Source organism: Neltuma alba, unplaced genomic scaffold (genome assembly GCF_004799145.2).
Source record: "Neltuma alba isolate B1F8T4 unplaced genomic scaffold, ASM479914v2 tig00001164_pilon, whole genome shotgun sequence".
Classification (NCBI taxonomy): Eukaryota; Viridiplantae; Streptophyta; class Magnoliopsida; order Fabales; family Fabaceae; genus Neltuma; species Neltuma alba.
The window spans coordinates 36591-59302 of NW_021632362.1; the positions used below are offsets into that span (position 1 = coordinate 36591).

At 34.6% G+C, this 22712-nt stretch overlaps 3 protein-coding genes across 3 annotated transcripts in view; all 3 read left to right on the top strand.

Annotated features, from left to right (window-relative positions):
- Positions 1-4605, top strand: part of LOC114752588 (protein usf-like) — a 29843-nt gene extending 25238 nt beyond the window's left edge. Inside the window, exons 3-7 of the mRNA XM_028941346.1 lie at positions 1396-1599; positions 2493-2635; positions 2741-2870; positions 3644-3835; positions 4106-4605. Coding sequence (XP_028797179.1) covers positions 1396-1599; positions 2493-2635; positions 2741-2870; positions 3644-3835; positions 4106-4315 — 879 coding nt within the window. The 3' untranslated portion in view covers positions 4316-4605. The remainder of the gene's footprint in view (positions 1-1395; positions 1600-2492; positions 2636-2740; positions 2871-3643; positions 3836-4105) is intronic.
- Positions 4606-10144: 5539 nt separating this feature from the next.
- Positions 10145-12867, top strand: LOC114752528 (probable WRKY transcription factor 31). The gene is made up of 5 exons (XM_028941273.1): positions 10145-10378; positions 10477-10575; positions 10679-11209; positions 11314-11427; positions 12169-12867. Exons 1-5 carry the CDS (start codon positions 10145-10147, stop codon positions 12742-12744), a joined length of 1554 nt encoding a protein of 517 aa, XP_028797106.1. The 3' UTR covers positions 12745-12867.
- A 1190-nt stretch (positions 12868-14057) lies between these two features.
- LOC114752580 (cyprosin) lies at positions 14058-18720 on the top strand. The gene is made up of 14 exons (XM_028941334.1): positions 14058-14187; positions 14348-14719; positions 14825-14885; positions 15402-15496; positions 15579-15691; positions 16075-16243; positions 16337-16376; positions 16632-16696; positions 16941-17054; positions 17181-17245; positions 17645-17801; positions 17888-18007; positions 18088-18176; positions 18376-18720. The coding sequence occupies exons 2-14, from the start codon at positions 14357-14359 to the stop codon at positions 18458-18460; spliced, it is 1536 nt and encodes a 511-aa protein (XP_028797167.1). The 5' UTR covers positions 14058-14187; positions 14348-14356; the 3' UTR covers positions 18461-18720.
- Positions 18721-22712: the final 3992 nt, after the last annotated feature.

Consider the following 22712-nt stretch of genomic DNA (forward strand, 5'->3'; position numbering starts at 1 on the left):
TGATGGGTGGTTCAAGCACCGGGTCCGCCGTCGTCACGAACATGTCCACCGCCGGAAGTTCCATTTCCGACACCCTATTCACATAACCCAGCCACAAAAGCCACGATAATCAAAACCCCACATATTACAAGCTTATGTATGTGAAATGGCTAACAATATGCATAAGCAGATATACCGTTGGAGGAGGCGGCTTGGGCAGGTTGTGACAAGGGCCGGAGTCCATCTGGTGCATAAGCAGAGAAACCAAGTGAAAGTGAAGCATGATTCGCAGAGGAACGCGAGGAAGCAGGGGAAAGTGAAGAAGGGGAAAGCTAATGTTACTAAAAAAAATTAAATGGTTAATCAAGAGGAAAAAACACATAGGTACCAAATTAAAAATGAGAAAAAGTAGAGGTATCTATGATATGGTTTTCCCGTTTTAAAAATTTGCTAACAAAAAATATAAATGAGTCATCAAGCGAAAAACATTTTTATTTAATTATTGATAATATCAGAAGAACTACGAATATTATTTTGTACTGCATTCTGATGATAGCCGAAAGGTAAAAAGAATATACTCCTTCATCCTTAATATATAACCTAATTATTAAGTTGATTTTAGTTATAAATATAAGAGATATTTTTTATATTTATCAATTTTTTTAAGTTATCCTTTTGGATACTCTCTCAACTATAATCAAGTAGAAGAGTGAGGAAAGATATTAAGAAAGATGATTATAGTGTTTTAAAAAAAAACATATCATATTTTTTATAATTAATTAACTTATCTAACTTTTTTAATCTAATCAAATTAATCTTGTCCGTTCTTGTTTTCCAAAGGTGAAGGCTTCGATAATGGCCTTGTAACCAGTGATATTCTTCTCGCAGCAGTGTTGTTATTGGCGGCGTGGGAATCTCTCGCGTGAGTTAAAATCCCATAAAAAAAACAAAAAAAAATACGCGATACATTTTAATTATAAAATCTTATTTATAAACTATAAATTTTATTTATAAAAAATAAGATTTTATAATTAAAACTGGATATTAGTATTTAATTCTCAGATTCTTACATCATGCAGAAGAGATAGTTAAAACCCTGATCAGCAATAGGGGGAAAAAATCAGCCAAAAAAATGCTGAAGATTCAATAAGCGTCTCCTACCTGTATGGTAGAAACGTAGATTAGACATGAAGGGTGGACAGTTTCTTATTTTAAAAATCATATAATAAATTGATAAATATTTGTTACTTACTTTAATTATAAATTTGTGTTGTGTGAATATTAAATGTTTACTAGTTTATCGGAAAATTTTAAGTTATATGTATGATATATTTAAAAGCTTCCTTAATAATTAATTTATAAATTTGGTTATAATTCTCCCACTTAATAAATAATCTAGCATGCGCGCGAGACCGGGAATGCAGTGGAGTGAAACCCCAGCGAGGAATGTTCACTGTTGTAGCTGCTTCCAGAGTCCTCAGAGCAGTCCCTCGCCAGTCTCCCGCTCCATTCCCCGTTTCCCGCTCCATTCCCCTCTTCGTTTCCCGCTTCTCAGTCCGTTCCATGGCTGATTCTGCGTCTTCCCCTTTCAAGAAAATTCAGATTCAGAGGGACGACACTGTGAGTATCCCTCCTTCTTTTCGTCTTTCTTGCTCTTTCTCTTGTTTGCATCCTGATTTCTTTTTCATTTCTATTAATTTATCGCAGTTTGTGTTTCTCGAGTGTTTCATTCACGACTTTGACTTGTTTACTGTTTTTTCTGGGTAGATTCGGAACTCATCGCCCGACTTATATCGCGGCCAAATTTGTCTTTTCAGTGTTTGGCTTACGCCTATGGATAAATATTTTTTGTCATTTTCTTTTCTCTTTATATTATTGAGTCTGGGTGCTGTTGGGAATTGAGAATTAATCTGATCCATAAAAATTTGGCTTGGTGACTCTAGGCTTTTAGTACTAGGTCGCCGTGCTTTCTTTTAGCGGTCAAAATACATTATTTTGCATGTCGGTGTGCCAAGACGACCCCATCACTAGTATGCGTACATCCATTTGCAACGTTATTCACATTCCGTCTATATGGTTGTCTGTGGACCAACTTCGAATGAGAAAATACTACTACGAAATTGTTCCTTTTGCTCCATTGAACATCGAGGAAGTAGTTTCTAAACCTAGTCAGATGACTGACTGATGCCATTTACCTGGTGTTAAGTGTGTTCTCTGTTTGGAAACGGCTATATTTACCTAAGAGTTTCTGTTTAACGACTCGGGCTGATCAAGTAAGTAACGGAGTAGGAACTGATGGTGATATCTCATATGCTATGCTAATAAGACCCCATGCCCAATTTTTAATTATGCTTTTTAGCTGTAATGCGGTCTGTTGTGCTTTAGATCAAACTCCTTTTTAACCAATGTCATCGTGTCGTACCTAAAGTTTTATTGTGGTATGCTATCACGTTTTGCTATGTTATTTTACATGCAGTAGAACTTCATTTTCTTTTTTTCCTTTCAATGATCAGACATTCGATGCTTATGTTGTTGGCCAAGAAGACGCTCCTGGAATTGTTGTGCTCCAAGAATGGTGGGGTGTGGACTATGAAATTAAGAACCATGCTGTGAAGATTTCTCAGCTTGGTCCTGGATTCAAAGCTCTTATTCCAGAGTAAGATGTTGGTGCTTACTAAAGATTTAAAATTTCATTATGCATCAGTTCATATTATAGGTTGCACTTGGATTGACCTGTGGGGGGTTTTTCCTTCTTTTTCAGTCTTTACAGAGGAAAAGTTGGTCTGGATGTTGCAGAAGCACAGCATTTGATGGATGGTCTTGATTGGCAAGGTGCTGTGAAGGATATCGGTGCTTCAGTCAACTGGCTTAAAGCCAATGGTTCAAGGAAGGTTTGCCACTGTTCATGTTTTGTCCGGATAAAAGCTCATTTATTTAAAAATGTCCTGTCTTGGGCCATCTATGAAACCACGGTTACTGTAAATATAAATTTTTTATCAACCTTTTTATTTTCAGTTCTGAAGAATTTGTCACTTCTTAGTGCTTTTACTGCCGTGTGGATTCCATAGTTTGGGAAGGTTCTTCAGGTTTTCATCCGTCCATGCAGTAGTCATGGCATAAGACTCGAAAGCAGATTATTGTGGGTCTTACTTATGACTTGACTTGTACAGTAGTGAATGGTTAGCTGCTGTGGGCTGTAAGTATTGCTTAAAAAGGGTGAAGTTTCTAAGAATAATGCCTTGTTAATGCTGCAGACTGCAATGTCTTTATCCCAAATCTGTATTTTCCTACATTTAAATCCAACAAGGCAGCAATGCTGAGCCTCTAAACAATTTACGCTTGTGGTCTTCCAAAGCCTCATTCTTTTCTTTGTTAATTTAAAAAATAATTTAGTGATCATAATATCGTATTGATATTGTTATACAGAAATTTACTGGCTTAAATAATTATGGGTAGGGAACAATCTGTCACAAGTCTTAAATCTGACTGTTGACATGCTCATATTTTCAAATACCGAGCAAATCATTAGTTTGTCTTTTTTTCTTAAAGTTATGATTTGATCAGTGCTTTTTACTTTCATTTTATAGTACAAACTTTAAATTAACATACTGGTTATATTGAAGCTAGACCTTTTTTTAAACGAAATGTAAAATCATTGCCACAGGCTGGTGTTACTGGATTTTGCATGGGTGGGGCTCTCTCTATTGCAGGTTCTGTTTTGGTTCCAGAGGTTGATGCTGTTGTAGCTTTCTATGGAGTCCCTTCTTCAGAGCTTGCAGACCCTTCCCAAGCCAAGGTTCCTGTTCAGTCTCACTTTGGGGAGCTGGATAATTTTGTCGGCTTTTCGGATGTCACGGTATGGGATTATCTATGTCCTCTGTTAGATACTATCTCCGGTCCTTATTATAAGATTTTATATTAAGGACCAAAGGTAGTATTGCTTCTGTTTCCGGGAGTATTGTCATCCATTGCTTTAGCTTACCTAGCGCTACTTAGAGATCATTGCATTCGATAAAATATAGGATGGTGTATAATGGGAATGTTCACAATTGAGGGTCAAAGGAATGGAAAACTATTAACTATCCAAGCTACTTATGCTGTCTTCTGTCATCATTTGATGTCTCAGGCTGCCAAGGCCTTAGAGGAGAAACTGAAGGCTTCTGGAGTTCCATACGAGGTACACTTGTATCCTGGCAACGCACATGCATTCATGAACAGGTCTCCAGAAGGGATCCAGAGGAGGAAGAGCATGGGACTGCCTGATGAAGATGAAGCCGCAGTTCAGCTGGCTTGGTCTCGCTTCGAGTCGTGGATGACTCGTTATTTGTCTAACTAAATGACCTGGATATGGCTGCCATGTGCTATATTTTATCTCTTGACACTTTCTATAGTTTGCGTGTTTGTTATCCGTGCGTTGTTTCCCCATGCACGGAAGCGTCTTTGAGAAATTTAGCAGTATTTCTGAGCAGCCTGTGTCTCAGATAATTATGTTGATAGATAGCCTTGGCTAGTGCCTGTGGCGTTGTGCGTAGTTCCTGTTCTCGGCTCTGCATGCCATGGATATTTGTTCAGACTTGCGGAGTGCGGTAATAAATATCCTCAGAGAAGTAAACTTGCATGGACAAAGCCGACCCACTCTGTTGTTTCATTGCATTCACACACGTACATATTTTGTCTGAACTAAGCTCAGTTTATAGATATAAAATAAAAGGAAGTTATTTCTGTAGAATGTTTCTAGAAGTTTACGCGCATCATATAAATTATTTATGTTTTTCGCTGAACGTACACTGTTCCAAATTGTCGCTGGAGTGTTTGGATTGTCTTAAAAGTACTTTTAAAAAAGACTTTTATATAAATGGGGATAATAAAATTATTTTTAAAGTTATGATTTGATTTTTACTTTGGGGTATTTGGATAAAACTAAACCATAATTTAAATAATAGTTTCTGAGAAAAAAGTTATTTTTGAGAATGGATCTTGAAAAAATAGATTTTGTGAAAAAGTGATTCTGAAAGTGAGTGTTTAGATAGTTGTTATCAGAAACACTTTTTATATATGTACACTACTAAAAAAAAGTATAAGTTAATACGATAATTACATAAAAAATAGATTTTATAATATATTTTAATTTAAAGAAATAAATTTGTTAATAATATATTTTTTACCAATATAATTAATAATATATAAGAAAATATAATTAATAAATAATTACTATGTGTGTATATATTTATAAAATATAAGAATAAATCTGTTTATAGAAAAATGATTATTTTTTCATATATTATTAATTGAATAATATATTATTAAAACACTTTTGGAGGATCAGGCAGAAGGAAGTTTATAATTGAATAATTGAATATGGGGTGTTTTTTGTCATATATTATTTGATAGCAATAATCATCACACAATGGTCTTCAAAATTTTGCCCAGAAGCAAATTCATTTTGCTTCTCTGGTTTCGGCTGACAAAACCTTAGGTTTGGTCCAAACTAAGGTTTTGAAAAAAAATGTAGGTGTTCAAATAAGCCCAAACCATAATTTGGGCCTAGAATCACTTTTCTTCGATCTGCCAAACACTCCCCTTAAACACCTTTCTTTTACCCATAGACTCGTAGTTATGATTTGATCTCTGATGATGCTTCTATGGTGCGGATTATTTTGTTAATTTGGAATCCATTCTCACCCAAGGAAGGGGAATGATTTGTTGTCTAGACGGAAAAAAAATATATTGTTAATTTTATTCTAAGTTATAAAATATTTTGAATATTTTATCTATTCTTGACCTAAAATATTTTTAATTTCAATTTTTTAAAAATATTTTTTTTAAAATATTTAAATGTCATTTCTTTTAAGAATATTAGTCATATGCTTTATATTAAAATAGTGCTTATGATTTTAAATGTTTAATTTGAAAACACTGGAGGAACTTTTCATGGAAGTCTTCTCCCCTTTCCCAATTTTCCCATAAATGACACTCATCCTCCTACCAAAGTGAGCCTTACAATCGTGTTATTTCTTTGAACTTTTTGTGATTTCATATTTGAACCCTGAAAAAGAAGAAGAAGAAGAACAATAACACTATTTATGTTTGAAATAGTCAGCAATATCGGCCACGAGGGAAGACCATGAGACTCGAAAGTTATAACAATGTCGGTTACCATAGGAGCGTAGTCCCAGAATGCAGAGTCGCGGTATAACAACATTAATGTGATTGCCGACCATTGTTGAGGATGCCCCCAACGCCACAAAAGCCAAAAGGCTCTGCCTCTGCTCTCTCTCTCACTCTATATCTGATTCCTCTTGCTTTCAACATACTGCCAATGAAAAGTGAAATCCATTGAAAATTGCTGCTGTTGAATCAGTTATCACGGCTCCTCAAAAAACACAAACTTGGATCAAATTTGAACAACAATTAGCGCAAAGAGGCGTGGGTGGCACAGAGCTGGCAAGGGTGTGTTTGTGCGTGTGAATGGAAGATGATGCCTTTTAATTTAATTTGGCAACAAGAAAGGACCCCAGAGTATTCGAAAGTCAGTGGCCATTCCTTTGTAGAGCTGCATATGAATCAATAATGTCGTGTCAGCTTATGATTCAGACGTCTCGTCCATTTCCCTTCCCCGCAACACACACTACGCCCAAGCCCGTGTATTCACGCGTCTCACGAAGAATACGAGAGATCCAAGAAACACTCGCACCGCAATAAAGTGCCTATTCGTTTAGTATAACTACATTTTTCTCAACATGCGCATATATCACAAGTGGCTTGTACTCCCTCAGTCTTATATATAATTTTATTTTTGGAATATAAATTTCATTTTTTTAGCTTTTTTAGCATTTATTACCTTTTTTTTTTTTCTATTTTGCCCTTAGTTAACTACATTTAGTGTTCCCTCTCTCATATTAATGTTACCCTTGTATATTCTCTTTCATCACTTTCTTATTTATTACCCCTCTCACTTACTCTTTTAATAAATAAGGACAAATTTTTTTTTAAAAATTATATTTCTGACCTATTTATTATTTTTAACTAATTTTAAATGTTAGTTCTTTTAATATGATTCAGCTATTTGAAGCTTAAATATATGATCGGGGGAGTATTAAGATTTGGAGTGGTAGAAGAAAGAATAACCATTACTATTTTAGGGTGGTTTGATACATGCAAAAAACACATTTTAGAAGTACTTTCACATTAGTCATGACAAAATTATTCTTACATATTTACTTCGTATATCATAAAATAAAAAGCATGGTTGGTTTCATTTAAATACCTCTTTTTAAATAAATTACTTAGGGTGTGTTTGGTATGAGGGATTTGGGAGGGAGGGGAAGGAAGGGGAGGGATTTTAATCATTTCTCCTTGTTTGGCAACACACAAATTTTAGGAGGGGAGGGAAAATTTTAAAAAATTTTCCCTCCCCTCCCCTCCAAAATTGGGAGGATTTGGAGGGAAAGGGCAATATTTTGTCATGTTGTGACCATTATACCTATATTTTGCTATATTGTGACTATTATGCCTATGTTTTCTTATATTGTGACCATTATACCCATATCTTAAATAAAATAAAAACAAAATTATCTATATTAAAATATTTTTCCCTCCCCTCCCCTCTCTTTTTATAAATCCAAACAAGATAATATTAAATCCTTCCACTCTCCTCCCCTCCCCTTCCCTCCATTAAAATCCCTCCCCTCCCCTTCTTCTCATTGAGCCAAACATACCCTTAATCTCATATAAATCTTTTGAGCAAAAAAAATCTCATATAAATCTTGGTTTGCGAAATTTGACAACAGCACTTGATTATTAGCACCTTTTGAAAGAAAATACCTAATTCTTACTTATCTTTATATACACAAGTATTAGAAAACGTCGAAGTTTGTGCCTTACTTGTTCACTGGGGAATTTAAAAAGAAAAGTAAACGTATATCTTGGTCCTTCTGTCTGGTTAGAAGGAAAAGTGTGAAAGGCATCTCTTGTAGGCAGACTACACGTGTTATTAACACATGTGAATCACGTTTTAATTTCCTTTTTAAAATATGCTTTTCAATTTCATGAAAAACAAATTATAAAAAAACATTTGCAGCTTCCCGGTAGATATGTAATAGATCTTGATTTGCGCTTATTTTTACTAAATTCCTCACAATTAATTATGAAACTACGGTTAACAAGTAAGATGATATGTTTGGATTCATATAATCAGTGTGCACGATATGTTTGACATGAAACAATTAATATTAAAAATTAGGAACAATAATGCAAAATAATCATCAAATTAGTTACAAATAGTAGTAGTAGTAATAATTTTTATTTAAATACTAATATTTTTAGGGTTATATTATTTTTATGTATTTAAATTTGATTTTACTAGCTCCAGTCCTTAATATAAGACCTCGTTTGATTTTTATTTTAATCCTAAATATAAAACCTAAATCTATTTTATCTATCATATTTATCCATCTTTTTTCAAAATAGTCCTTATAATAATGATAGTTCTAGCCAACACGTTTGATTAACAAGGATATTTTAGAAAAAATAATATTTATTATAAATAACTAACTTAACTAGTTTTTTTAATCTACTTAAATTAATCAATTATTTTTTATATTAAGAACCAGAAGTAGTATTATTTTTAGGTCACACCATGGATATTGACCTCGTCCAATTTAAATCGATGACATTTGAATCCCCACCAGTTTGATTTTAATACACTGAATTTTTTGGTTTTAGTACCTTGTTTAAATGTAGCCGCCTAGACTCCTTCTTTTGGGGAAGAGTAAAGCCACATTTATTTTATTTTAATTAAGAAGCTTGAAAATAAGGGAGGGAAAAGTTTTTACAGCTAATAACAGAGCTAGAAAATAGCCATATAGAAACAGGTGTAATATGTGTGGACGGAGATAAAGATATATGAGGTTACCTTCAATTTTAATTATAAAATCTTATTTATAAATTATAAGTGAGATTTTATAATTAGGATGGGAGATAATAATACGGCAAGGCTAGATCTTCGGAAAAATGGGAGAAGAATGGGTTGGTGATGACGTGGAAGAAGAAGAGAGGAGGGGGAGGGTTGACTTTGACCGGCGGTTGCTGATACTTAAAATACTTGGACAGACTAATTACAGCAACACGAGCTAGTAGTAACAACATTTAGCGCAGATGCGATTTTTATGTGATCGGCTCAACTCGAATCGATTCCACACTTCTCACGCGTCCAAAGTCCAAAATTATAGTGTTATGGGCCCCGCTTCCTGTGAAACCGTTGACTACGACCCACGCGCCTTCCCCTTCCCACTCTTGTTAATTATTACTCTTTATTAATTAATTTAAGTAGATTAAAAAAAGATAAATCAGTTATGTAAAATAAATAGGTATTATTTTTTTAAAACATCTTTATTAATCATGTATATCAGGTAGAACTAATAAGTGTAACTATTACAAAGACTATCCTTAAAAAAATAAATAAAAATAATAGACAAAATGAATTGATACCTTATATTTAAGGCTAAATTAAATATCAAATTATTTCTTAATACTCCTTCAGCTCTAAATATAAGACCCATCTTATAGTATAATTTATACTATAAAATAGATCTTATATTTAGAATTGAAAGAGTATTAAAAATGATAAATAAGCAGTACATATGTTTCTCTCAAAACATACGTGTTGTGCCAATTAAAAAAAAAAAAATGAGACAATATAACTAGAACATTTAAAAGTCATATTTTTTTTCCAAATATTTTGAAGTTTAAAATTAATAGAACAGAAATCATTTAATTCAGTACACGTGTAACGAATTGATTTGTGGATTTTTTTTTAATTAAAAAGAGAGAGAAGTTTTCTTGTTGAAAATCTCCAATTTTAAAATATTATTTTGACCAAACTTTCAAAGAAAAGCATTTTAAAAAGAAATGGAAGACTAGGAATTGAAATTGAGAAAGAAATTAAAAAAGGGTGTAAGAGAGGCATGGGGAGGGTTTGACTGTTCAACGCAAGACACAAACAAGGTCACAATCACTTGAGCCTCTTCTTGGGAACACTTGATGGGACTTGCTCCTCCATTTTTAATGCCGAGTCCATTGCTTAACTTTTCAAGACTTCTCTTCTCTCCCTAGTCTTCGTCGATCTGTTTCCCTTCTCTCTCTCTTCATCTCTCTATAGAAACTCATGGCCAGAGGGGGTGGACTCTCCATTGATTCCGATCCAGCTTTGAGGAGCTCCTTCCTCTTCAATCCCATTGTTCTCAACTCTTTCCCTCTCGAAGACGCCTTTCAACCTCCCATGGACTCTTCCCTCCCTTTCCCTGCAGAGATGGACTTCTTCAGTAACAGCAATCTCAAGCCTTCATCTTCCAACGATGATTTCTCTACCCCTCCCCATCCTCTTGAATTCAAAGTAAACGTGAGTTCTTAATTCTCACTTCTTCTTGATCTAACCTTATTATAACTCTATATATGTTTCATATTCACTCTGGTTCTGCTTCTTGTTCCGTCATATAGACTGGTCTCAGTCTCTTGACCACTAACACCGACCAATCCTTGGTGGACGATGAATTTTCCATATATCCTAATGGTAACGTGAAACGAGCCAATATTGAGGTGAGAAACCTAGATGTGACAGTGAACTGAATGACCTTTTCTTTTGGGTGATTCTTGCTCTTTGTTTTAGGGTTTAAATATATCGTTTACGTGTATGTTTCAGATTGATGAGGTTGCTGTTCTTCGCGCTGAGTTAGACCAGATGATGGGAGAGAACAGTAAGCTGAGAGACATGCTAAATGAGGTCAATACTAATTACAATGCCTTGAAGATGCATACAGACTTCATCGAGTCTCTTAAGGGCAGGGAGGACGCTGAGAAACCAGAAAACCAAGTGCCTGATGCGAGTTCAGAAGAAAAGAAACAAACAGATAGTAACAGAGGAACATTAGTGTCAAGGCAATTTATAGATCTTGGATTAGCTTCAATCAATGATGGTGAGGCTAATAGTGATGAACATTCGCTTTCTTCGTCCGTCAGGAGAAGCAATGACAGATCAAGATCACCCTTGGAAGTGGAATGTAGGGCCAAGATTGGTTCTGATGAGAAGGAATTCAACAAAGGAACTGAAAGTGAACAAGAAGCTGACAAAATTAATCAGAAGTATAGTCCTCCCAGAAACGTTGATGATCAGCTGGAAGCCACCATGAAGAAGGCAAGAGTTTCAGTTAGAGCTCGATCAGAAGCACCCATGGTGTGTCGTATATATAGCATTATGTCTGGATTATTTTCTTACGAACTTGCTAATTTTTTTATTGTGAATTTAATAAGCTGCTGATTAAATAATGCGATAATCAGATTACTGATGGATGTCAATGGAGAAAATATGGGCAGAAGAAGGCCAAAGGGAATCCATGCCCTCGAGCTTATTATCGTTGCACCATGGCTTCAGGTTGTCCTGTCAGGAAACAGGTATTTATCTATCCATTTTCTTTTAATAAACCATTGCAAGTGCCCAACTCAGTTTCTTTCAAATCCAGGGACAGATTCAAAAATGAATTAACAATGAGCCCAAAATTTAAAATAAATTAAATGTGGGCAAATTTGGTTTCAGCATTTTTTAAAACATAAATATGATCAAATCAAATCAAGTGTATATGATTATTCAGAATTTTTCAGTCAGATTAATTAAACGGACGACTGCATCTTTTCTTCCTGTAATTACTTGTTCTCATAACTATAATTTCTTGTTACTGATGCTTCATAGTTATAAGAAATTTGTTACATACTACCTCCGGTCCTTAATATAAGACCCTGTTTGACTTTTATTTTAGTTCTAAATATAAGACCCCAATCCACTTTGTCTCTCATATTTATACATTTTTTTTTCTAAAGTAGTCTTTCTAACAATGATAGTTCTAGTCAATACACTTGATTAGCAAGAATATTTTAGGAAAGACGACACCTATTTAGGACAAATAACTAACTCAACTTACTTCTTTAATCTCCTCAAATTAGTCAACTGACTCTTATAATTAGGATCGGAGGTAGTATTATCTTACAAATAGATCAGATAATCTTCAATGTATATGAGTCTCACTGCCTGTGCATTTTATAATTTAATTCTTGAAACTCTCATTTCATTCGAATTCAGATTTTCTTTGTAAAAGAAAATAGAACACTATTTTATTAATCTTGGGGATAAAATTACAGGTGCAAAGGTGTGCAGAGGATCGAACAATTTTGGTAACAACATATGAAGGAAATCATAACCATGCACTGCCTCCAGCAGCAATGGCGATGGCACAAACAACAGCAGCAGCGACAAGGATGTTGCTTTCAGGATCAATGTCAAGTAGTGATGGTTTAATGAATGGAAGCTTCTTGATAAGGACGACATTGTTTCCTTGTTCTTCAAGTAACATGGCAACTCTCTCGGCCACAGCTCCATTTCCAACGGTTACATTGGATCTAACCATTCCTCCAACAACACAACCTTCTACCCAATTTCAAATGCCTTTCTCAAATAATTCCCCTAATGGTTTTACCCAGGTGTTGGCTCAAGCACTTTACAACAACAATCAATCAAATTTTTCAGGACTTCAAATGAATAATAAAGACCCCTTGCAATTGAGTGCAGCTATAGCAGCTGACCCTAACCTCACAGCAGCTTTAACGGCGGCCATTACTTCTATCATGGGTTCTACCCTACCAAAGAATGTTAACAGTGATAATAATGGCAATGTTACTAGTGGAAATAACAGCGGTTTAAATTTTTTTGGAAGCTAGATAGGTGATTAGGTCTAGATTGACTTAATTTCTTTTTTCTTGAGTCAGGCTCAAAAACTTGAGTTGATTCTTTTCAGTTCTTATTATATTGACATTATTAACTTGAGCTCGTTTTTGTTGTTCTTTGTGTTAGATATCCTACGTATTAATTATATTTTTGTAATATTATAATCATGTCAGAATATTTTAGATACTACGAAATCTTGATTTAAATAAAATATTTCATGAGTGTGGCCTACTGGTCAATTATGCTAGGGTCGGGGTTTAGAATTTACTCAATCCATTTAGTTATTGAATAGTCCTGATGATGTGAGGTTATAAATAATGGTAGGTTAAGTTAGAGCAACATCTAAAAAACCTAATACTATCTCTGATCTTTAATATAAGATTTTATTTGATTTTTATTTTGATTATAAATATAAAACCCCAATCCACTTTATCTCTCATATTTATATATATTTTTTTCAGAATAGCCCTTCTAATAATATTAATTCTAGCTGATACACTTGATTAGCAAGGATATTTGAGAAAAAACAACACATATTTATTACAAATAATTAACTTAGCCTATTTTTTCAATCTTTTTTAATTAGTTAACTAACTCTTATAATTAGAATGGATGTAATATGTTCTTTCGAAGGTTTTTTAACTCACGACGACTCTTTACTAATTCCCATCACCATGCCGGCACCCCAACTAAAAAATTCCCCAACATCCTTTTTCTTATTACTATGTTTTGGCGTTTTGTGTTTTGCCATTTATAAGATTCACAGGGACAGAAATGACGTGACTTGTAACCCCATATTTAGATGGCTCACATGAGATTTTATAAATATATACAAAAAAGGCAGAATGTGTACTTAAGTAGGGTTTATCTTATGCTTTACCAAAAAAAAAGTAGGGTTTATCTTTCAGTTTGTAAAATCCTCTCTGCGGTTTTTAAGATTCCGAATTGAGGGATGAATTTTCAAATTCTAATATCTCAATCTCATGACCTATTTGATGCACATAATTAAATAGAATAAACATAATGAAAAATTACTTTTGAATAAGAAATAAATCTAATTACTATCAAGTAGTTATAATATAATAAATATTTCAATTTTCTGCTGACAATTTTTTTTCAATTTTTATTTTAAAAAAAGAATTTTTCTTTTTTGCGGCCTGATCTCTTCATATAAATAAAACGGACCTCGGTCCCACTCTATGGGCTAGTGGCCAGTAACAAAGCAAAACTAGTACAGTAAAAGGCCCAAATACTCCCAAAAACAAACTAGAGCAATGACGATTCTGAATTTGCGTTTCGCGGTAGATTGACAAACAAGAATGGCGGATAAGCGTGGGACTGGTAGCTGATATCGTTGGTAAGAGGGGTTAGCAAACAAGTTTCCTTATTACTCTCTGTTAGTGTTTTCTGCTTCAGTTCTCTCCGTGTATTCTCAGGTGGGTGACTCAAGAACTTCGTCATTCTTTTCTTTTCTTATCTTTGCTTTCCATTCTCCATGTTTTTATCCTTTGCGCTGGTTGGAATTCTTTTTCATGTCTGTGTTTAAAGTTCTGTTCTTTTGCCGGGGCTGTATTCTAACTGATTCATATGCTACAGAACTCAAAAATGGCTTCAAAATGCAGTTCTTTGGTTGCTCTTCTCTTTCTGCTTCTTCACCCAGTTGTTCTCTCTGCACCCAGTAATGGGTTAATCAGAATCGGATTAAAAAAGAATAAATTGGATCAAAGCAATCTGCTTACGAGACAAGCTGAATCTAGGGAAGGAGTATTATTTAAAGTAACTGAAAGATACCATTCCAGTGGAAGATATAGGAGTTCTGATGACACAAGTATTATTGGACTAAAGAACTATATAAATGCTCAGTATTTTGGTGAGATTGGTATTGGAACTCCTTCTCAGAAGTTCACTGTAATATTCGACACTGGGAGTTCCAATCTCTGGGTGCCTTCCTCTAAGTGCTACTTTTCAGTAAGTATTCTCAATGTTTCTTTCATTATTTACATTTTCCATGCTGAAGCGTTTGTTTTTAGTTGGATAGACATAAGAAAAGCAAATGATTCTGTCTCATCGCAGATTGCTTGTTATTTGCACTCAAGATACAAGTCAAGCCTGTCTCGCTCTTACAACAAAAACGGTACAAACCTATAGCTCATTTCTCTTGAATTGCCAACAAAAAATCACCTTGTGGTTTCCTCCATTGGTTCCCCCCTTATCCTTATGGGCTATTTCTAACTAGAACACATATTGAAATTTATTTCTTGGACATCCATAAGTCGGGGTGTGCTTGCATGTGACTGAAGAAATCCATTGACTAAACCCCTCTGACCATCAGATTCGTCAAGAAAAGAAGAGAACTTTTAGATAATAATATTGATAAAGGATATTATTATCTATTCATTTCTGTGATGTTTACCTCATACTATGATACTTTGTTCATAAACTTTTGTTTGGGGTGGGGGGTTAAAAGAAGAGGAAGCATAGACTGTCAGTTTTCCTGGAAGCAAGCTAAGTTACAGTCCAAAAGATTCTTAGCAACCTATGTAGAACTCTAAGATTCTAAATGCCTCTAGCATTCTCCTATTTACTGGACTCATGCGGATGACAATATATTGAAATATGTCCTTTTTTTTTTGTTATTTTTTTGGTGCAGGAACATCTGCTGAGATCCATTATGGTACAGGAGCTATTTCAGGTTTCTTTAGCCAGGATAATGTTAGACTCGGTGATTTGATTGTTAAAAACCAGGTAAAATTTTACTGAATGGGAACCTTTGTTGTCATCAATTTCATTTACTGAGTCAGGCTTTGCAATATTGTCTTCTATTTAGGATTTTATTGAGGCAACCAGAGAGCCTAGCATCACATTCTTGGCTGCCAAGTTTGATGGCATTCTTGGCCTCGGATTTCAAGAAATATCAGTCGGTAGTGCTGTTCCTGTATGGTAAGTTGGCAGGTAGATTTTGTTTACCAAAGGTTTATAGACATAGTCGATCATAAATAAAAACGGAAGCATGTGAAACATAGTTTTCACTTTTCATTGAGTCGCACATATAATAGACTTACCTTATTAGCTTGATCTAGAACTTTATACAATGGGATGTTTGCTAATAACGTGATGAGGATCATTTAATGGAAGTTTGAAACCTCTTTATGACAGAGTCCGAACTTTGCTCTTCATTGCTCTGCCCAACTAGACATGTTTTCCTATATATTGCATGGAATCTAAGGAACAAATCACATTTTTCATAACTTATGCATCTTGCTATTGATTTTATATTTTATATTGATTGAAGCTGTGTTTTTTGTGATATCTGATAATCATAGGTACAACATGATTGATCAACAACTTTTGAAAGAACCGGTTTTTTCATTCTGGTTGAACCGCAATATTGATGGGGAAGAAGGAGGTGAGATTGTATTTGGAGGGGTTGATCCGCATCATTACAAAGGAGAACACACATATATTCCAGTAACCCAGAAAGGCTATTGGCAGGTTCTTCCTTTTGAAACTTCGACATTTTTTCAATAAATTACATGTTTCAGCTTTCATCTTGTCTTCCTCCTTACCATTTCCCCTTCAATGCAGTTTGAGATGGGAGACGTACTGATCGGTGGTGAAACAACTGGTATTTATGACTATTATTTTATATTCTTGAAAATTTTCTTGCGCAAGTTCATTCCATCTGTATATGTGGGCCGCAGACCAATAATAATAAATATAAAATATGTCAGACATACTTTTTAGCGCCACACTTATAATGGATTTATCTGTGAATTCATAATTGATCTTGTCTATCCATCTAAACTAAATCTTCTTAATAATCTCTGGTATTCTTGAGAATAGAGACTGTTCAATGAGATGCATACTTCATGTTTTTCAGGAGTATGTGCAGCTGGTTGCTCAGCAATTGCAGATTCTGGAACCTCTTTATTAGCAGGCCCAACGGTATGAAAAGAGCGACTTTCACTATTTCGAAACAGAACAAAATCAAATATATTGCGATTGTTCTAATGCCATTCTAACGTATGCAACTATATTAGTCTCGCTTAAAGTTCCTGTGGAAGCTATTTTGTTTCTTACAGTGTTCAGTTTTCAATCAACTTTCGGGATAAATAGTGGTTTCATAGAAGTTTTTGGTTATTGCATCAATTTTTGTGTGAACATAAAACTTCATATCTTGTATTTCCAGACTGTGATTGCTCAGATCAATCATGCAATTGGAGCAGCTGGACTAGTAAGCCAAGAATGCAAGACATTAGTCAACCAGTATGGAAAAACCATAATTGATATGCTGATAAATGAGGTATCATGATTTGCTTGCATTTCTTATGTTTGCTGATGAAAATCACACACATGTTTTGTTTTCCGACACTGGGAGTGGAGGAATCTATCTAATACGTCAATCAACTTATGTTTTCTTCCTCTACAGGTTCTCCCACAACAAATTTGCTCTCAAATTGGTTTCTGTACTTTTGATGGGACTCACAGCGTAAGGTAGAATCAACCAACCATATCCCTGGTAAAAAAAAAAAAAAAAAGAATCAACCAACCATATTGTGATGACAAATGACTGCATTAACATTACCAACTTATGAAGATCATATTAAAATTTCACTAAAAGTTTAAGCTTTTGAATTTGAAGGATTCGTTAATATGGTTTTACTAAGTGATCAGGAAGGAGTTTGATGCTTAACACCCATGTTTTTAGAAGTCAAATGAAATTTTCAATAGAAGGTAGGTTGGCCTGTGTTTTGCACATACTGTAGTGGAAGGGAATGCATTAGAGATCGGTATAAAAAAATATTGATGAGTCTTCACTTAAAGCTTAACCTTACGAGGATGCCTCAGACACTTCCTCCGTAGCTTTGAATCACTTTGATCATCTTTGTGCAGTATGGGCATAAAGAGCGTGGTGGACAATAACACAGAGAAGGCATCTGAAAGTGCTGAGGATACTGGATGCACTTTCTGTGAGATGGCAGTGGCATGGATAAAAAATAGGCTGAAACTAAACGGGACAGAAGACCAGATCCTAGACTACGTCAATGAGGTTAAGTAAAACATCCTTAGTTTGATGTCTCCCAGAAAATAAGCTTCCTTTCAGCAAAAACCTCAAACCCTCAATCTCACGTGCAGCTCTGTGATAGGCTTCCTAATCCAAATGGAGAATCAACAGTTGAATGTGGAGGCTTATCTTCCATGCCAAACATTTCATTCACCATTGGTGGGAAAGCTTTTGAACTCTCACCAGACCAGGTATCTTGACTTCCAAACCCAAGCATTTTGCATATAACATAGTTTTCCGCTATGACTAATGAGACGTTTTCATGAATCAGTATGTCCTGAAAGTGGGAGATGGAGAGGCAGCACAATGCATTAGTGGATTTACAGCCTTGGATATAGCTCCTCCTCGAGGGCCTCTATGGTACTATCGTTACTTCTTAATCATATAGCTTTTAGCTTATCTTTGACATTCTTTTCGGTTAAGTATCACTGAATAGAATTTTTCAAAACATTCTCAATAAAGCAGAGAATTGCTTATGGATTCTATCTTTTCTCCTCACTAAAACAATAAGATGCATATATCAAGCCCTAAAGTCAATGGTGCTGATTCTGAAATGCAGGATTCTTGGGGATATTTTCATGGGTCGCTACCACACGGTGTTTGACTATGGGAACAACAGAGTTGGATTTGCTGAATCAGCGTAGTACGCTTATATATGATATGTGGTGTAAAAATGTGCAATAGTGTGAAATATAAGCTTCAATATCATGCTTTTTGACTGTGCAATAAGGACTTTTCAAGAAATAGTATCCTGTTCTCTGAGTGCTAATTCGTAGACACACAATATATCGGCACTGTAATATTTAGTGGCACACTTAAATGTTGTCTTAGGTTGTAGACTCTCACATTCTCTAATGGCTGCACGAAGAGTTTCTACTTTTGTGTCAGCATTACAAGTTGAAAACAAGTGTTTTTGTGGGCCACATAAATATAGAGAGTGAGGGCCGCATTGAGATTTTGTCAGATTGGGCATGCCGACTTATTTAATAGGCTGGACGACAAAGAAAGACAATGGTGTTTATGGGATGCAGAATCATGTTTCAAGTAATGGAAGGATTAAAAAGAAAAAGAAAAAAAGAACAGCATATCAGAAATCACAATATGCCGAAAGGCTTATCAGAGTATTAGACTGACTCAGTCTTTTTGTCTATTTCATTCCATTCTATATGAAATGAACCAAGCATCACACACAGTTCTGCTTTGTTGCTATGGACACCACTACTCAATACTCATACTATGCCACTCTTAAATTATGTCAATTTGTTATTTTAGTTCCGTTGATCTTGCGTGAAGATTTTTAGGCGTTGTTGGCGCAATTTGAAATGAGATGGAAGAGACAGAGGATTAAACTCACAAGGTATCAAAGGATTAGATGTGATAATTAATATGGATAAAGATAGGAGTGATGATTATGATAGTAATTGATGGAAGATGCGAAAAGAAAAAGGTGGAGATTGCAGAGGGCAATATAAAGGGCGTGTGTTTTGGAATGCATTGAGAAGTCATTGTACATCACTTGTACGTGGCTGAGAAAGAGAGGGCCCGAGAATTGCGAGATTTAAGCAATTTAAGGAGCATCCAACGAGTTACAAAACAAGCAACATAACCACCGTCTTGTTTTGGATAAGGAAATATTATATATTAATTAACTACTCCATCCCATCTTATATACAGATACACAGGTGTTTGATAATTATTTTTTTAAATATTTAAAAAATTAATTAAGTTAATTGTTTGTAATAAAATCGTATTGGGTTTTTGAAGGGTCATGATCTTGTCACTTCATTTTATACATGCAATCAAGAAGTCATATATTTAGGATCAAAGTAAGCACCTTAATTAGTTCCTACATTTAAAATTGGAGATACTCCTGCGGTCCTAAATATAAAATCTATTTTGTAGTGTAATTTACACTACAAAATAGATTTTATATTTAGGACCGGAGGAGTAGTTATTAACACTCTCAATATCTTAAGATATATATATACTACTTCAGGTCCTTAATATAAATATTTGAATTGCGGGACATGGGAATTTAAGAAAATAATTGAAGATATATGGAGCAGTGAAAAAGGGATAACGGAGCGTCTAAGGAAGAATGAAAGAAAAGGAAAGGAAAGGAAAAGTACAGTTGCTGAATATGCCGCCAAGCATGCCTTGGCCAATGAAACTTGCTTCTTTTGCCCTTTTTCTCTCATGAAAGCCAACTCCATCTATATTATATTAGCAACCTTTGTTTCACGTTTTCGTTTCAAAATCATAATCATAACTGCTTTCCTTTTTTTCCTTTCCTCGTCACCATCGCTATTATTACCTGCTCCTTCTTTATTTCCTCCGACTTCATTACCAGTTACCTCTACTCGATCTTCCCTATCCTTTTTTCTTTCCCAATAATTCAGGTTTTTCAATGATACAATAATATATCTATTATGATCTGACAAAGAGGTTACATTAAATATAGAAGCAATCTACGTTTTAATTTTACATATTATTGATTTTGTCACTGTATAACATTTAAATTTATCTTTTTAACTAGTGTGAAACAGTCATCCATATTTTATCTTCTTGTTATAGAAGCCTTGTCGTGATGTTGATTGAAAAAGCAAATGAATGTGCCAAACTAAAAACATGTCGAAATTAAAAATCAGTTGATTTGTAAAATAAACTCAGATTGCTTTCTCGAAACCACGTCAAATTTCGGTGTTGTTTCACATATTAATGTGTTTCCATGTCAAATTAAAAAAGGGACAGTTCTCAAGATGTGAGTTATATAATGACACGTTCGCAATGTTAGTTATATATAATAATGTCAATTAGTCACATGAATGCATATATTTTTCGCTAAGCAGAAAGTTATAGCTTCGATCTTATTTATAATCTTACGACATTAATATATATATGTGTGTGTGTGTGTGTGCTTCTCTTGTTAAAATATGTTTTCCTTCTCGTTGCTAATAAGAAAGTATTGGATTAATTAATTTTGATAGTCTAGAGGGACCGTTGTAGCTGTAGAATGAGTCAATAATCTGAACAAGAGCAAAAGTTCAATTAGATTAATACGACACGTAGCTGCTTGGTTGACCAAACAAGAAAAAGTAATATTCAAGACAAGTTACATTATGCGAATTAATTGACCTGTCCAAGGGATTAATATATTTGAGGTGTGGTTACTCCCTGTACCATTTAATATATATATATATGAAATATCTGAAATATGAGTAAAAGTATATGGGAGGGTAGATGGAGAAAGAGGCAGGAAGGATAAGAAGAAAATATAAGAATAGTAGATAGAATTACAAATACTAATTGATTAGGGAGTTGGAGGACACCAAACACATGGAAACGTTAACGTGGTGACTTTGACGACCACATATATTTGCACAAAATTAAAAAACGTGCTGTTTATGACGCTGTGTTCACACGTGTTACCTTCCTACGTGGTCGTAGGTCCTGACAATGGACCCCACACTTTTGCCTTTTTGAACCAAAACTTACTCTTCTTCCCCTGTCGTCTCCAGAAGCTCAGAGAGTGGGGAAAAAGAGAGGTCCACGTGAGTTGCGTGTGCCCTAAGCCTCTCCCGGCATTAACCATCCATACGTTATACCTTCCCCGCTAAGCCAAACCCCGACCATTCTCTGCTGTAATTAGTTGCACTAATTGGAGGGGTTCAACGGCAGGGGACGGTTAGCGAGTAACCGGGTAGCCCGTTTCATTGGCCGGGTGGTGCTGTGACATGGCACGTAACCCTCTCATCTCAACCTCCCTCAACATTCACGCTGAACTCTGCGTGTGTGCGTGTGTGTTATTAATTTGTTCCTTGTTGGTGATCACGAGTTGTAAGGTCCCTGTTATGTCTCTTAACACTTTAATCATTTCCATTCTTCATTGCTTGTGTTGGCTTCTATTTCACACCATCCCAACCTTTATTTATTTATTTGTTTTATTGTTAATTAGGTGCACACACACACACATGTGTGTGTGTGTGTGTGTGATTGATTAATTGAGAATATAAAAAAAAAGAAGGAATGGGGATTAGAGAGGCATGATTATGGAGGTAGATGAGGGAGAGGGGGGATTGGTTAACGTTTATGTCACGCCTAAGATTGGACAAACCATCAAAGCTAACGCACGCAATCATAGATTTCGTTAAGTTAAAGAGTGTGGTCTTTGTCAATCCATTTCTTCACTCTTCACTCCCCTTTTATCCGTCCAATCTCTTTTTATTTTTAATAAACCACTATTTATTTGATTGGGTTGGATTTAAGTTTTTTTTTTATTCAATTGGCAATAATTTTTTTAAAAGCATTTTTGTATTCATATATACATTGGGATCAAGCCGATGAGTGTTTATTTATTCAGGGTGTGTTTGGATGAAACCAAACCGTGGTTTGAAAAAGTGATTCTGGAAAATAGATTCTGGAAAAAATAGATTCTGTGAAGAATAGATTTTGTAAAAAAGTGATTCTGAGAAGTGATAGTGTTTGGATAGTTGTTATCAGAAGCACTTTTTATATATACAAATTACTAAAAAAAAGACATAAGTTAATATGATAATTACAGAAAAAATAGATTTTATGATATATTTTAATTTGAAGAATAAAATTGTTAATAATATGTTTTTTACCAACATAATTAATAATACATAAGATAATATAATTAATAAATAATTAATGTCTATATATATTTATAAAATATAAGATTAAATATATTTATAAAAAAATATGTTTATAAAAAAAATAACAAGATACATATCATATAGATCCTCACACTCTCCCTTTTTTCTCCAAAAGCAAAAAAATTTTGCTTTTTCCAAAACCATGGTTTTGGAGTCAAAACCATAATTTTGACCCAAAACCATGGTTTTGGTTTTTGGAGAGGCTGTTTGGGTAGCATTT